Source organism: Sapajus apella, unplaced genomic scaffold (genome assembly GCF_009761245.1).
Source record: "Sapajus apella isolate SASKATOON/1434 unplaced genomic scaffold, GSC_monkey_1.0 scaffold19, whole genome shotgun sequence".
NCBI lineage: Eukaryota > Metazoa > Chordata > Mammalia > Primates > Cebidae > Sapajus > Sapajus apella.
The window spans coordinates 4,986,182-4,998,874 of record NW_022436959.1 but is presented as its reverse complement, the minus strand read 5'-3'; the positions used below and the strand labels follow the sequence as shown (position 1 = coordinate 4,998,874).

The 12,693-nt window shown below is 39.4% G+C and overlaps 1 protein-coding gene across 3 annotated transcripts in view; it reads left to right on the top strand.

The window, feature by feature from the left end:
- The window catches only part of AVL9 (AVL9 cell migration associated), a 72,108-nt gene that overhangs the window by 17,498 nt on the left and 41,917 nt on the right, over positions 1-12,693 (top strand). For all 3 annotated transcript variants that reach the window (XM_032286832.1, XM_032286831.1, XM_032286830.1), the window contains exon 2: positions 12,242-12,362. In XM_032286832.1, the coding sequence (XP_032142723.1) occupies positions 12,242-12,362 (121 nt within the window). The remainder of the gene's footprint in view (positions 1-12,241; positions 12,363-12,693) is intronic.

The following is a 12,693-nucleotide window of genomic DNA, read 5'->3' as shown; positions in this document are numbered from 1 at the left end:
GTATAAGTTGTGTACAAAAGTATAAAAGAAAATGTAATTTTTTCCTAGTTAAGAGGCTATTTAAGAGTCAAATTAAAGGAAAATTATATTGTATTATCTTACATTGCTATAAAGAACTACCTGAGATGGGGTAATTTGTGAAGATAAAAGGTTTAATTGACTCACAGTTCTTCAGGCTGTACAGGAAGCATGACTGGGAGGCCTCAGGAAACTTAAAATCATGGCGGAAGTCGTAGAGCAAGTGAGCATGTCTTCACATGTGGAAGTGGGAGAGGGAGAGTGCAAAGGGGAAAGCGCTACACACTTTCAGAAACCAATGTTGTGAAAACTTGCTATCACAAGAACAGCAAGGAGGAAATGGCCCTCGAATCCAATCACCTCCCACCAGGTCCCTCCCCCAACATCAGGTATTATGATTCAACACAGTGCCAAGGCATATTGTTTACAAATAACAGTAAATGGACAAAAGGAAAAATTAAGCCAGGGCAACAAAAGGTACCTCTGAGATCTGTGGTTACCAATAAGATAGTTGATGCAGGGGAAGGACAAAACCAAGTAACTATTAAAATCAGAGAATACAATGTAAAAAAATTATTGCAGGCAGTTTTTAGATTGGTATCATTAGTGTCTTGAGAAATTTTTGCTATAATGGATTGTAAAAATAACCACTTGAAGGACAAAATTTTTAATTTTAAATGCTACTGAATGAAAGCGCTTGTTTGGGCTCATGCACAACCCACAGCTCACTATTGAACAATCACTGATGGTATATGTGATCCAAATGCACAGGAGGTTATTCCTGAGAGAACAGCTAGCCTAGTGGACTAGATAAATGCCACTGTAAGGTCTGTTTGCCCTGAAAGGGAGACTTCCTGATTCTTCCTATAAAACACTAAGTAGAGCACCCCAGATGAAGCAGTTGATATGCTTCTTATATAAGCCATATAGGACTGGCTTTATGATGATGGGATATTCTCCCACTGACTATGCCTATAACCCAGGTCATGGTAAATTTTGGGGCTGAAAGGAACCCCTCTTACGTGGGCACCCCTCCCACAGAATCATACGACTATTTGAGAAGCCTTATCAAATTTGTTGTCCCACATGGGTTTATAGATGGTTAGTAAGACACTGAGGTAATTGGGCTGGGTCCCCATGCAAATCTCAACTTGAATTGTGTCTCCCAGAATTCACATGTATTGTTGGAGCAACCCAGGAGGAGGTAATTGAATTGTGGAGGCCAGTCTTTCCTGTCCTATTCTCGTGATAGTAAGTCTCATGAGCTCTGATAGGTTTATCAAGGGTTTCCGTTTTTGCTCCTTCCTTATTTTCTCTTGCTGCCACCATGTAATAAGTGCCTTTAGTCTCCCACCATGATTCTGAGGCCTCCCCAGCCATGTGGAGCCGTAAGTCCAATTAAAAGTCTTTTTCTTCCCACTCTCAGTTATGTCTTTATCAGCAGCACGAAAATGGACTAACACAGTAAATTAGTACTGGTAGAGTGGGACGCTGCTGAAAATATACTCAAAAATGTAGAAGTGGCATTGGAACTGGGTAACAGGCAGAGGTTGGAACAGTTTGGAGGGCTCAGAAGAAGACAGGAAATATGAGAAAGTTTGGAACTTTCTAGAGGCTTGTTGAATGGCTTTGCTCTTGTCCAGTATCCCGGAAAAATGAGGTCGCATGAATGAATTGAAGGATGGTTGATGCAGGGGATTTTATTGCCAATGAAAGTGGCTCTCAGTGGGAAGGGGAGCTGAAAAAGGGATGGGGCAGGCAGGTAAGCTTCCCCTAAAGTCCACCTATCTCCAGCTGGATTCTTCTCTGAAGTTACACCATCAGGCTGTCCCTCTGGAGGTAAGCCACTTCTCTCCAGTGTCCAGCCTTAGTCCCCGACATCCAGCTGTGTGTCTCTGCCAGCTGAGTCTGGGGTTTTTATAGGCAAAGGATGGGGCTAGGCAGACCATGGGTAGTTTAGTGAAAGGCAATATTCAAGCAGGAAAACTGAAGTTCTCACTTTGAACCTCAGGTTTCAGCCTTTTCGGCATGAAGATGGGATTTTATTGGGTCCCCACCCTTTTCTGCTTAGAATTTCTCTATCTCCATTCTAATCAATATGAAATGTTGATACAAGCAAAATGTCATATTATTTCATATAATAGAGTTTTGAGATGAGTCTGTTTCACTGTGGTGGGATACTCATTGTATAGAATAACAATTTCTACATTTAAGTTAAAATACACATTATCTATTTTCATGTTCATAATCCAAGTAATCCAACTTAAGGAATGTGAAATAATAAATAGCTCTTTAATTCTAGGGAAAAAGTAGAAGGTAACAGCCTTTTATTCACTTGAATGTGTAAGAGTACATGCTTTAAGATACTTATTTCCATTTATTTTAAAAGCAAATTTCTTGATGGACTCAGTGACACACGTTTGTAATCCCAGCCCTTTGGGAGGCCAAGATGGAAAGATTGCTTGAGCCTAGGTGTTTGAGAGCAGCCTGGGCAATGAAAAATAAAATAATTAGCTGGGTGCAGTAGTGCATGCCTGTTGTCCCAGCTACTCAGGCTGAAGTAGGAGGACCACTTGAGCCTCAGAGGCCGAGGCTACAGTGAGCCCTGATCATACCAGTGCACACCAGCTTGAGTGACAGAGTAAGACCCTGTCTCTTAAAAATAAAACAAGGCCAGGCGTGGTGGCTCACCTGTAATCCCAGCACTTTGGGAGGCTGAGGCAGGTTGATCACTTGAGGTCAGGAGTTCAAGACCAACCTGGCCAACATGGCCTCATCTCTATTAAAAATACAAAAATTAGCCAGGCGTGGAGGTGGGCATCTGTAATCCAAGCTACTTGGGAGGCTGAGGCAGGAGAATCACTTAAACCCAGGATGCAGAAGCTGCAGTGAGCCAAGATTGCACCATTGCACTCCAGCCTGAGCAATAGAGTGAGACTCCATCTCACAAAAAAAAACTTAATTGATAAGTCTCAAAAGTACCATTTTACCTCTGCAGTATACACTTTATATTTCTGAATGTCTAGTGCAGTCATGAAAACTGTCATATTGAGGTATAGGAGTGTTAAGAAACACAGCTGTTTCAAAATCTACACTTGACAAATACAGTGATTTGTTGCCAACTTTGTAGTGGAGTGAAGAGGAATAAATGCCAGTTGTTTTGTAGTATTAACCTTTCAAAAGATAGGAGAAAAAAACCATAACTGAGAAGAAAACATGTCTGACGTCCAGGGCCTTTTCATTTTCTTTTGTTTTAAGCAGAAAACATGACAGAGCTTTGACTTTGCTGCCTAAAATGTTACGACTATTAAGGAAATAAATACTTTGTGCTTCTAAGTGAAAAGAAAAAAATCCCTGAGATGCTGAGAAAGGAAGCAAAGAGGGAGAACAGCTGGGAAGCACTCTCCTTCCTTCTGTAAGCCATCAATATCTGTGCGGTCCATGGATGTGGTTAATTTGTGTGCTAATAGTTTGGCATTGTGGCTTCTATTTGCCTTATGGTTCTCTGGCAGTGGAACATAGTGCGTTATTAAAAAGTGAACAAAGGGTATGCCTGAAGTACTCAGAGTTCACACTAGGGTACTATGTGATTGTTTTGTTTTTGTAGTGTTTCTTGTTTTCTCAGTCTTTTTTTTCCTGAGGACAGAGCAAATGGAATCTTACTAGAGGACACCAATTTGATTTATAAACTATGAAAAGGGGTAGTAACTTTTATTACTGGGGAACAAACATGTCACCCTTTCTTGCATAGTTCATTTAGCATTTAGAAAAATTGCTTTTTTAGCCGGGCGTGGTGGCTCAAGCCTGTAATCCCAGCACTTTGGGAGGCCGAGGCGGGTGGATCACGAGGTCAAGAGATCGAGACCATCCTGGTCAACATGGTGAAACCCCGTCTCTACTAAAAATACAAAACATTAGCTGGGCATGGTGGCGTGTGCCTGTAATCCCAGCTACTCAGGAGGTTGAGGCAGGAGAATTGCCTGAACCCAGGAAGCGGAGGTTGCGGTGAGCCGTCGCGCCATTGCACTCCAGCCTGGGTAACAAGAGTGAAACTCTGTCTCAAAAAAAAAGAAAAATTGCTTTTTTAATCCTTGTGATCAGTGTCAGCTTTTACTTTTTAGAAATCAACCAGTCTTGTTTTTCCCACCTCTTCTCCCTTCATAGTCTTGTAAATCTGAAAATTATTACTGCTAATTAGAATCAAAGTAGATTTTGCCACATGAATATTGATTACATAAAGAGATGTATTTGAAGTCTGCATAATTTAGTAACAGCCTTTCTGGGGATATTTGATACATTTTTTTATCCATTGTATGTATTAATACTTTACCAGAAGCTTTTTTTTTTTTCCACACAAGAAAAGCAAACAGAAGTTTATTAACACGATTACTTTGTCAATACATGGGAGATAACTCAGGGAAGTGAGGAAATCTCAAGAGTAGATCTCAAAGAGGTGGCTTAAACTTCAGACTTAGACACTTCATTCCCCAACACAAAGAATGAAGGGTGTGGGCCAGACAACCCTTACCCTCTGTTAAAGACTACCTGGCCAAGAAGTGCAGGGTAAACAAAGTGAGGTTTGTTATGCAGATTGAATTTGTGCTTTTTGTGCTGATAAGAGTTCCTAGTGATTTAGGCCTTTAATTGCAGCACTTTGGGAGGCTGAGGCAGGTGGATCACTTGAGGTCAGGAGTTTGAGACCAGCCTGGCCAACATGGTGAAACCCCATCTCTACTGAAAAAATACAAAAATTAGCTAGGCTTGGTGACAGGCACCTGTAATCCCAGCTACTCCAGAAACTGAGGCAGGAGAATCACTTGAAACTGGGAGGTGGAGGTTGCAGTGAGCTGAAATTGCACCACTGCACTCCAGCCTGGCAACAGAGCCAGATCCTGTCTCAGATAGATAGATAGATAGATAGATAGATAGATAGATAGATAGATAGATAGATGGCTTGCTTCCAGTGATTTAGTCATCCGTCTCTTCCTGGTACAGAGAGGAAGATACTCTTACAAATGCAGATATTCTTTATAAAATAAATTTCTCTTACAAAAGGATAACTTTTACTGTTTTCAGGGCTTCTCCTCTGTCTTCTGTTTCCCAAAATAATCAGTTTAAAGTAATCCTGTGCCAGAGGTATATTTGGAATGGCATATACTAGTGTCCTACAGGCATATTTTAAGGTGTCTCGTCCTGAACTCTGCAGTTGGCTCCCTCCCCATTATAGAAATGTAAATAAAATCTGTAGGAGACCATTGATTTCCACTGAGCTCCTGCACCAGCTGCAACAGACCAAACCAAGATGGAGTCCCTCCTACTAAAGTTCGATGTCACCAGTCTGAAACTAAGTTATCTGACCTGAGAAATCGAGAGAGAGAGAGAGAGAGAGAGAGAGAGAGAGAGAGAGAAGTCAAATTCCCAAACAGGCCAGTTTTAGCTGGCATGGTAAGGGAGTCTCCTCTGCTTTAACCCTTACAAGGAAAGTAACTTTGAAACTACCAATTTGCTTTTTGTTTCTTATTTCTGCTTTTTTCAGCCTTTTACTCATCCAAAAATACTACCCACATTTTGGAGATGGGCTCTCAACTTCTTGTTCTAAGGGTTGCGTGATTGGTGAATTGTTCTTTGCTCAAATAAACTGTTAAATTTATCTTGACAGACACTATTTTGATTCCCAAATCTGATTTAGATTTGGGGCCATTAAATTTCACTATTTAATAATAATCCTAATGGATGAGAATAAGCATTTCTCAATTTCTGGTGATACAGTTTGGCTGTGTCCCCACCCAGAACCTCATCTTGAATTATATTCCCCATAATCCCTGCATGTCAAGGGTGAGACCAGGAGGAGGTAGTTGGATCATGGAGGTTGGTCCCCCATACTGTTCTTGTGATGGTGAATCAATCTCACGAGATCTCTTGGTTTTATAAACATCTGGCATTTTTCCTGCTTGCACTCACTCCATCCTGCTGCCCTGTGAAGAAGGTGCCTGCTTCTCCTTTGCCTTCTGCCATGATTATAAGTTTCCTGAGGTTTCTTCCCCAGCAATACAGAACCATGACTTAATTAAACTTCTTTCCTTTATAAATTGCCCAATCTCAGGTATTTCTTCATAGCAGTGTGAGAACTAATATATCTGGGTACTTAACATTGGTTTTTGTCTGTGATTTTTCACATATACTTAGGGCTGCCATGTACAGTTATATGTACTTCACGACATAATTCCAGGGAGAGCCATTCGTGTAAATGACAATGGCTGTGGTTCCCCCTGGAGCTGTGCAGTGAGGCAGCCTGCTACACTTAACTTCACTTTCTATGGTGCTGGTTAGTTTAATTGGCATTACTATTTAAATAGTCTTGATTCAACTGAATATTTAAGAGTCTCATGTTTACTTCCAAGAGAATTCCTCTTTAGCCTCTGTGCCATGAAATTTTGTGTCTGTGTGAATTAATTTGGATATATAGAAAGGGGACATATACAGTATTCAGTGTTTAAAATATGAAAAATATACAATTTAAGATTTAAATATACCATCAATTTGGAAATAGCTTTGTTTTTCATGCTTAATCCCTGATTCTGAGATTCTCAGCAACTGGACACCCTACAATTCAGTCTTATTGTGACAGTAACTACTCAGTTAACATCAAACTCTGTAAGGGTTCACTCAGTCCAACAAAACTGCCCTCACTTCAGGCACCAATCACAATTCCTGGGTCCTCAGGCCACCCCCACCTCTGACTTTGTTAGCAATTTGAGGCTTCCTATAACCTTCTCTGATGTTTGATAATTTGCCAGAATGACTCACAAAACTCAGGAAAACTCTTTGCATGCATTTACTGGTTTATGATTAAAGGACACAATTCAGGAACAGCCAGATGGAAGAGATGAATTAGGCAAGGTGTGGGTTGGAGAGGCAGGGAGCTTCCATGCCCTCTTAAGCATGCCGCCCTCCCAGCACTTTGATGTGTTCAAGAACCCAGGAAGTTACTGAATCCCGTTGTTCAGTAAGTTTAGTAAGGTTTTTATGGAGGTTTCATTACATAGACGTGATTGCCTAAATCATTGGCCGTCGGTGATAGAACTCAATCTCTAGCACCGTTCCCAGGAGGTCAAGGGGTAGGGCTGAAAGTTTCATCCTTTTAATCAAGGCTTGGTCTTTCTGGTTATCAGCCTAGGTCCTTTTACCACTAGAGTCACCTTAGCATAAACTCAAGTATGATTGATTGGCACTTATTATGAATAACAAAAGATGCCCCTGTTACTCAGGAAATTCCAAGGATGTTAGGAGTTTTATTCTAGGAATGATGAACAAAGACCAGATATGTATTTTTATTATTTCACATTTGAATATTCTGAATAGTTTGCATTATTATAATGTTTTTGAAAACTGGAAAAACTCAACAAGAGGATTGGTATTAAAATGATGAAATAATATATAGCCATTAAAATTGTTGTGTTTATACACACACACACACACACACACACACACATATAGAGAGAGAAAGAGAGAAGTTTTTATAAACAGTTTTGAACTTGATTAGCAATTTCAGCAGTTTCCAAATGGATGTATTTGTTGGTAACAAATCTACCAGCAGGAGAAGAGAATTATACAAAGCTGCCAACACAGTACAGGCAGTCTACAGTTTCTGAAAGAGTTGTGTTCTAAAAGTTGGCTGTTTGAAATTCTGAACACTTTCCCAATGAAACAACATTATAAATACTCTGGGCCCAAGTCAGGCTAGAACAGCCTTAATTTTACCTATGGAATACTTGGAATGCATGTAGTATCCGATAGTTTTGAGTCAACTGCATCTTCAGTTTCAGCTAGAACCATCTAAAACTGATCTTCCTTCAGTAGAGTTGGGATTTGGAGAATATTTTAAGCATAGCATAGCTTCAGATGTTAAACTTCTGACCAATGGCAACCTGTTAACTAAATCTTCAGAAAAAAAAGATAGATTTCTGCACCTGCCCTTAACTCCAAGATTATAGTGTGGAAATAATATTTCCTTCAGAAGTTAAGAACTGCTTGTGATTGTCTTAGTTATTTTTTTAATCCTAACAGCAATACATATTCATTTAAAAATAATTAAAAGTAGAGGTAGTATCCTCCAGTTGCTGTTAAATTATTTAGAAAATTGTGTTTTGTGTACGCATACAACACAGATAAAACAAGTATGGCTAAAAAGAAGCAAAGTAATTAGTAAATAAAGATGAAGGTTTGTTAGATTGTTCATATTCTTTCAACTTTCTGTAAGTTTGAAAATTTCAAAACAAAAAGGTGGAGATTTTTTAAAAGTAGCAGGAATATTTGCTTATCTTCAACCCCCAACCTCATTCTCCTCTCCAGAGTTCTCTGCTAGCCGTATATATAGTTTTTCAAGTATCTTTTCAAGCATGTTTTTTAAATCCATTTACAGAAAGTATTTTTTTGCACAGAGTCTCTGTATATATAGAATTATACTATTGTCACCAGATAAGGAGTTTTGTCCCAGACCCCAAGAGCAGGTTCTTGGCTGTCATGCAGGAAAGAATTCAGGGCAAGTCACAGAGTAGAGCGAAGTTAAAATAGTTTATTACAGAGTAGGGCATCCTCAAAGAGCAACAGGAGGGCACACCCATTTCAAATATAATGCTAATATTGGTTATTAAGAGAAGTGTACTTCATTACAGAGGCTTGTGATCAGCTTGTGACAGGCTGTTAGTATTCTTACTTTCTTATGTTACTATTGATTTTAGCAAGAATTTATGAGTGTACTACTATTTTTAAAGCAAAACCTGTTCTTTTTTTTTTTTTTTTGAGACGTAGTTTCACTCATGTTACCCAGGCTGGAGTGCAATGGCGCGATCTCGGCTCACCGCAACCTCCGCCTCCTGGGTTCAGGCAATTCTCCTGCCTCAGCCCCCTGAATAGCTGGGATTACAGGCACACACCACCATGCCCAGCTAATGTTTTGTATTTTTAGTAGAGACGGGGTTTCACCATGTTGACCAGGATGGTCTCGATCTCTTGACCTCGTGATCCACCCGCCTCAGCCTCCCAAAGTGCTGGGATTACAGGCTTGCGCCACCGCGCCCGGCAAAACCTGTTCTTAAACTAAGAATGCTTTTTGTTCTTAAAGTACTGGGACATTTCCAATAGTCCTGGGTCTTTAGTTAGTTAACATTATTAACTTGTTCCCTCAAGCATAAACATCTTACGACCAAGAGTGCTCAGCCCCCTGGGAACATAACAGGTTTGGCTTTATCCAGCCTTTATTCAAGATTGAGTCACTCTGGTTAGGATGCCTCTCACACTGTTTACTGATATTCTACTTGCTTTTAAAATTTAACAGTATGTATTAGTTTTCTCTTGCTGCTGAAAAATTACCACAAATGTAATGCCTTAAAACTACACAAATTAATTCAAGTTCAAGGTCAGAATTCCAAAATGGGCTTCATTGGGCTAAAATCAAGGTGTTGGCTGTGCTCCGTTTCTTCTGGAAGCTCCAGAAGAGACTTGATTTTCTTGCTGTTTCCACCTCCTAAAGTTCTCCTGCATTTCTTGTTTTGTGGCCCTTCTCTCTTTAAAGCCAATAGCATAACATCTTCAAATATTCCTTTCACTGATTCTTCTGCCTCTCTTATAAGTACTCTGTGATTACACTTGACCCACCTGGATAATCCCTAGCTGAAGATCCTTAATCATATCTGCAAAGTTCCTTTTGTACCTTACTAAGTAAGGTAACAAATTGACAGAGTCCGGGGACTAGGATATGGACATCTTTGGAAGGCCATCATGTCACCCACCACACAGGATATTGTGGCTGTCTTGCTTTATCAGAATATATGAATCTGACATTCTTTTTAACAACTGGACAAAACTGATATAAAACTTATGTAACCCCTCGTGATGAATATTTAGGTTTCCCTTTTATGCTGAAATAAACTGCCGTGAACATTTTTATATGTGTGAATATATAAGCGTATCTGTGGGATAAATTTCTAAAACTGAAATTGCTCAGTCAAAGGTGGTAAAAGATAAATGTTGGCACATTAAGATTTTAGGAGTTTATGTGAGCAGACAGTGCTTCATGAATCAGGCAGCTCTAACCCAGAAGTGGTTGAAGCTCTACTGAAGGAGCCTGAGGGGAAGGCCTTTATAGGGTGAATGTAGAAGTAGAGCAAATAAATTATTTGGTTAAAGTTTGAGCAGTTGGCTTATTTGGACCACGCCTGTGAGAAGTTCAAGAAAATGTAACTAATGCCCAGTTGGCTGCCTGTGATTGGCTGAGCTAAGCTTGGTGATCTTTTAATTCAGTTTTGATTGCTTAAGTAGAATGAGCCTTACAGCCACCTCAGTTTAAGGGCCTCCCTTTGTGTTATTTTAATAAAGGGTAAATGTGGTGATAATACAGCCAGGTTGCCCTCCAAACTGTTGTACCAGTGTACTGTACATTCCCACAGCCAAGCCTATTTCTCTGCTCTCTTGTCAAAATACTCAGTCTTTTTAATGTTTTTTAATAGATGTGTAAAAATTATATTCAAATTGCATTTCCATGATTTAAAATGAGATTAAGCATTGTCATACTACTTTTATTAGAATTTTCTATATTAAACTTTTTGGACCCAAAAGAGAAATATATTTCATGATGCATCATGAGAATTGGGGAACAAAATGCTTATGTTTATTTAAAACCATGTTTATTCTATACAAAATTTATTTTAAATAAATAATACATCAAAATTTAATGGTTTTCAAAAAGATTGTTTAGTGATAATTACCAGACCTCCTCATGGTAAATACTATATATGGAACTTTGGTATTGATTATATAAAATATGATCATTTATTTTCTTGCTTTTATTTTTGGTGTTTAAAAATAATTCTGAATTGGTTACGTTTTTAACTCTAAAATTGCCAACGTCATAACATCAGCTTTGAGTTTGTGTCTGTATTACCTCATTGTCGCATCCTGCCTTCCCTCACACTTTTAGAAAATTGTCCAACAAAGCAAATTAGGATAAAACCTGTATGATTAATGTATAGAGAAGATACAGAGAAATGTAATTGGGGATTATTTATGCCGCACCTTCAGTTGTAATTGGGGATTATTTATGCCTCACCTTCATTTATTTTTTTATTTTTGAGACTGAGTCTCACTCTTCTTGCCCAGGCTGGAGTGCAGTGACACAATCTCTGCTCACTACAGCCTCTGCCTCCTGGGTTCAAGCGATTCTCCTGTCTCAGCCCCACAAGTAGCTGGGATTACAGGCTCATGCCACCACACCTGGCTAATTTTTGTATATTTAGTAGGGATGGGGTTTCACCATGTTGACCAGGCTGGTCTTGAACTCCTGGCCTCAGGTGATCCACCCACCTTGGCCTCCCAAAGTGCTGGAAATTCAGGCATGAGCCACCATGCCCAGCCAATTTTTCAGTTGATTTTAAATGATTGAGCTGTGAAAGAAAAGTTTCACTCCTTAATCTAAACCTTTAAAGAGTTCTTCTAAATGGAAAACATTGATTGCTTCTGGAAATGGGAGCAGGGACTGGGTTGCTGGGGTGGTGATGTCAAGGGTGAGAGGCAGTCTTTTTACCCTACAGTCCTTTTTTTTTTCTTTTTTCTTTTTTTTTTTTTTTGTATTTTTAAACATTTTAAATATGGAATTGGATCCCCTGTTAGAAATAATCACAAATCTTAAATTCAGTGGACCAAAAAAATTTTTAATAATCATTTTTAAAGCCCTTTTACGGTTGGCTCTCATGTGATTTAAGCAGCAGCCTGATTTCATTGAAGTGTAGAAAGATGAGTCATCATATCTTTTTCACATTAAAGAATGGTTCTAAAATTGATTCTTGGCTCAACTTGGGGGCTCCTCTTTTGGACCTCTACTGTTGGTTTTCCTCAGGGCCCTATGGCTTCAATTACCATCTGTTTGATGACAACTCCCAAATCTCAATCTGTAATGCAATCACCAGCCCCACTACCCTTTATGCACGTTAAAGTTTGACAGCCATTAAATCAGAAAGTGGAGAAAGGCTTATAAACTTTTCCTCCTTTTACTGCTTTTTTCTTTTTTCCTCTTCTATGCCATAGGTTTGCTGGTGGTATCAAATAGCATTATACAGTGTGGCTTATCCCAACTTCTGTCATTCAGAGTTTAAAAACATTTTTACCTGTCAGAATAAAATGCTGCTTTGATCAACCACCTTTTGGCTAATATTCTTTACTATTTTAGGTTGAATTCTCTTACCCGCCCCTGATTCCAGGAGATGGACATGACAGCCACACTTTACCTGAAGAATGGAAGTACTTGCCCTTCCTTGCTTTACCAGATGGTGCACACAACTACCAGGAAGGTATGTAACAAGACAGTGAAGCAGTTAGGTGCCATTTTTTTAAAAATTTGCCAAGATATCTTAGGTTCTAAATACTTTGAGAAATTAAAGCCCTTCAGCCTATTACAACTATTTATAAAATATTTACATGCTTGTTTAGGGATGACTAGTCATTCACTAGAACACCTCTGAAGGAGTGCCAGGCTTACACTGTCCTTGGCTGGTGAACCTTGGCCAGCCTTCTACCAAGTGATTAGCGAGAGCAGGACAGCCACTACTGGGAGCAGTTCCTCCTACATCTACACTTCAGACTCCTAAGAGGCAAACCAGGGGGCTTACCAGCACATTGCCT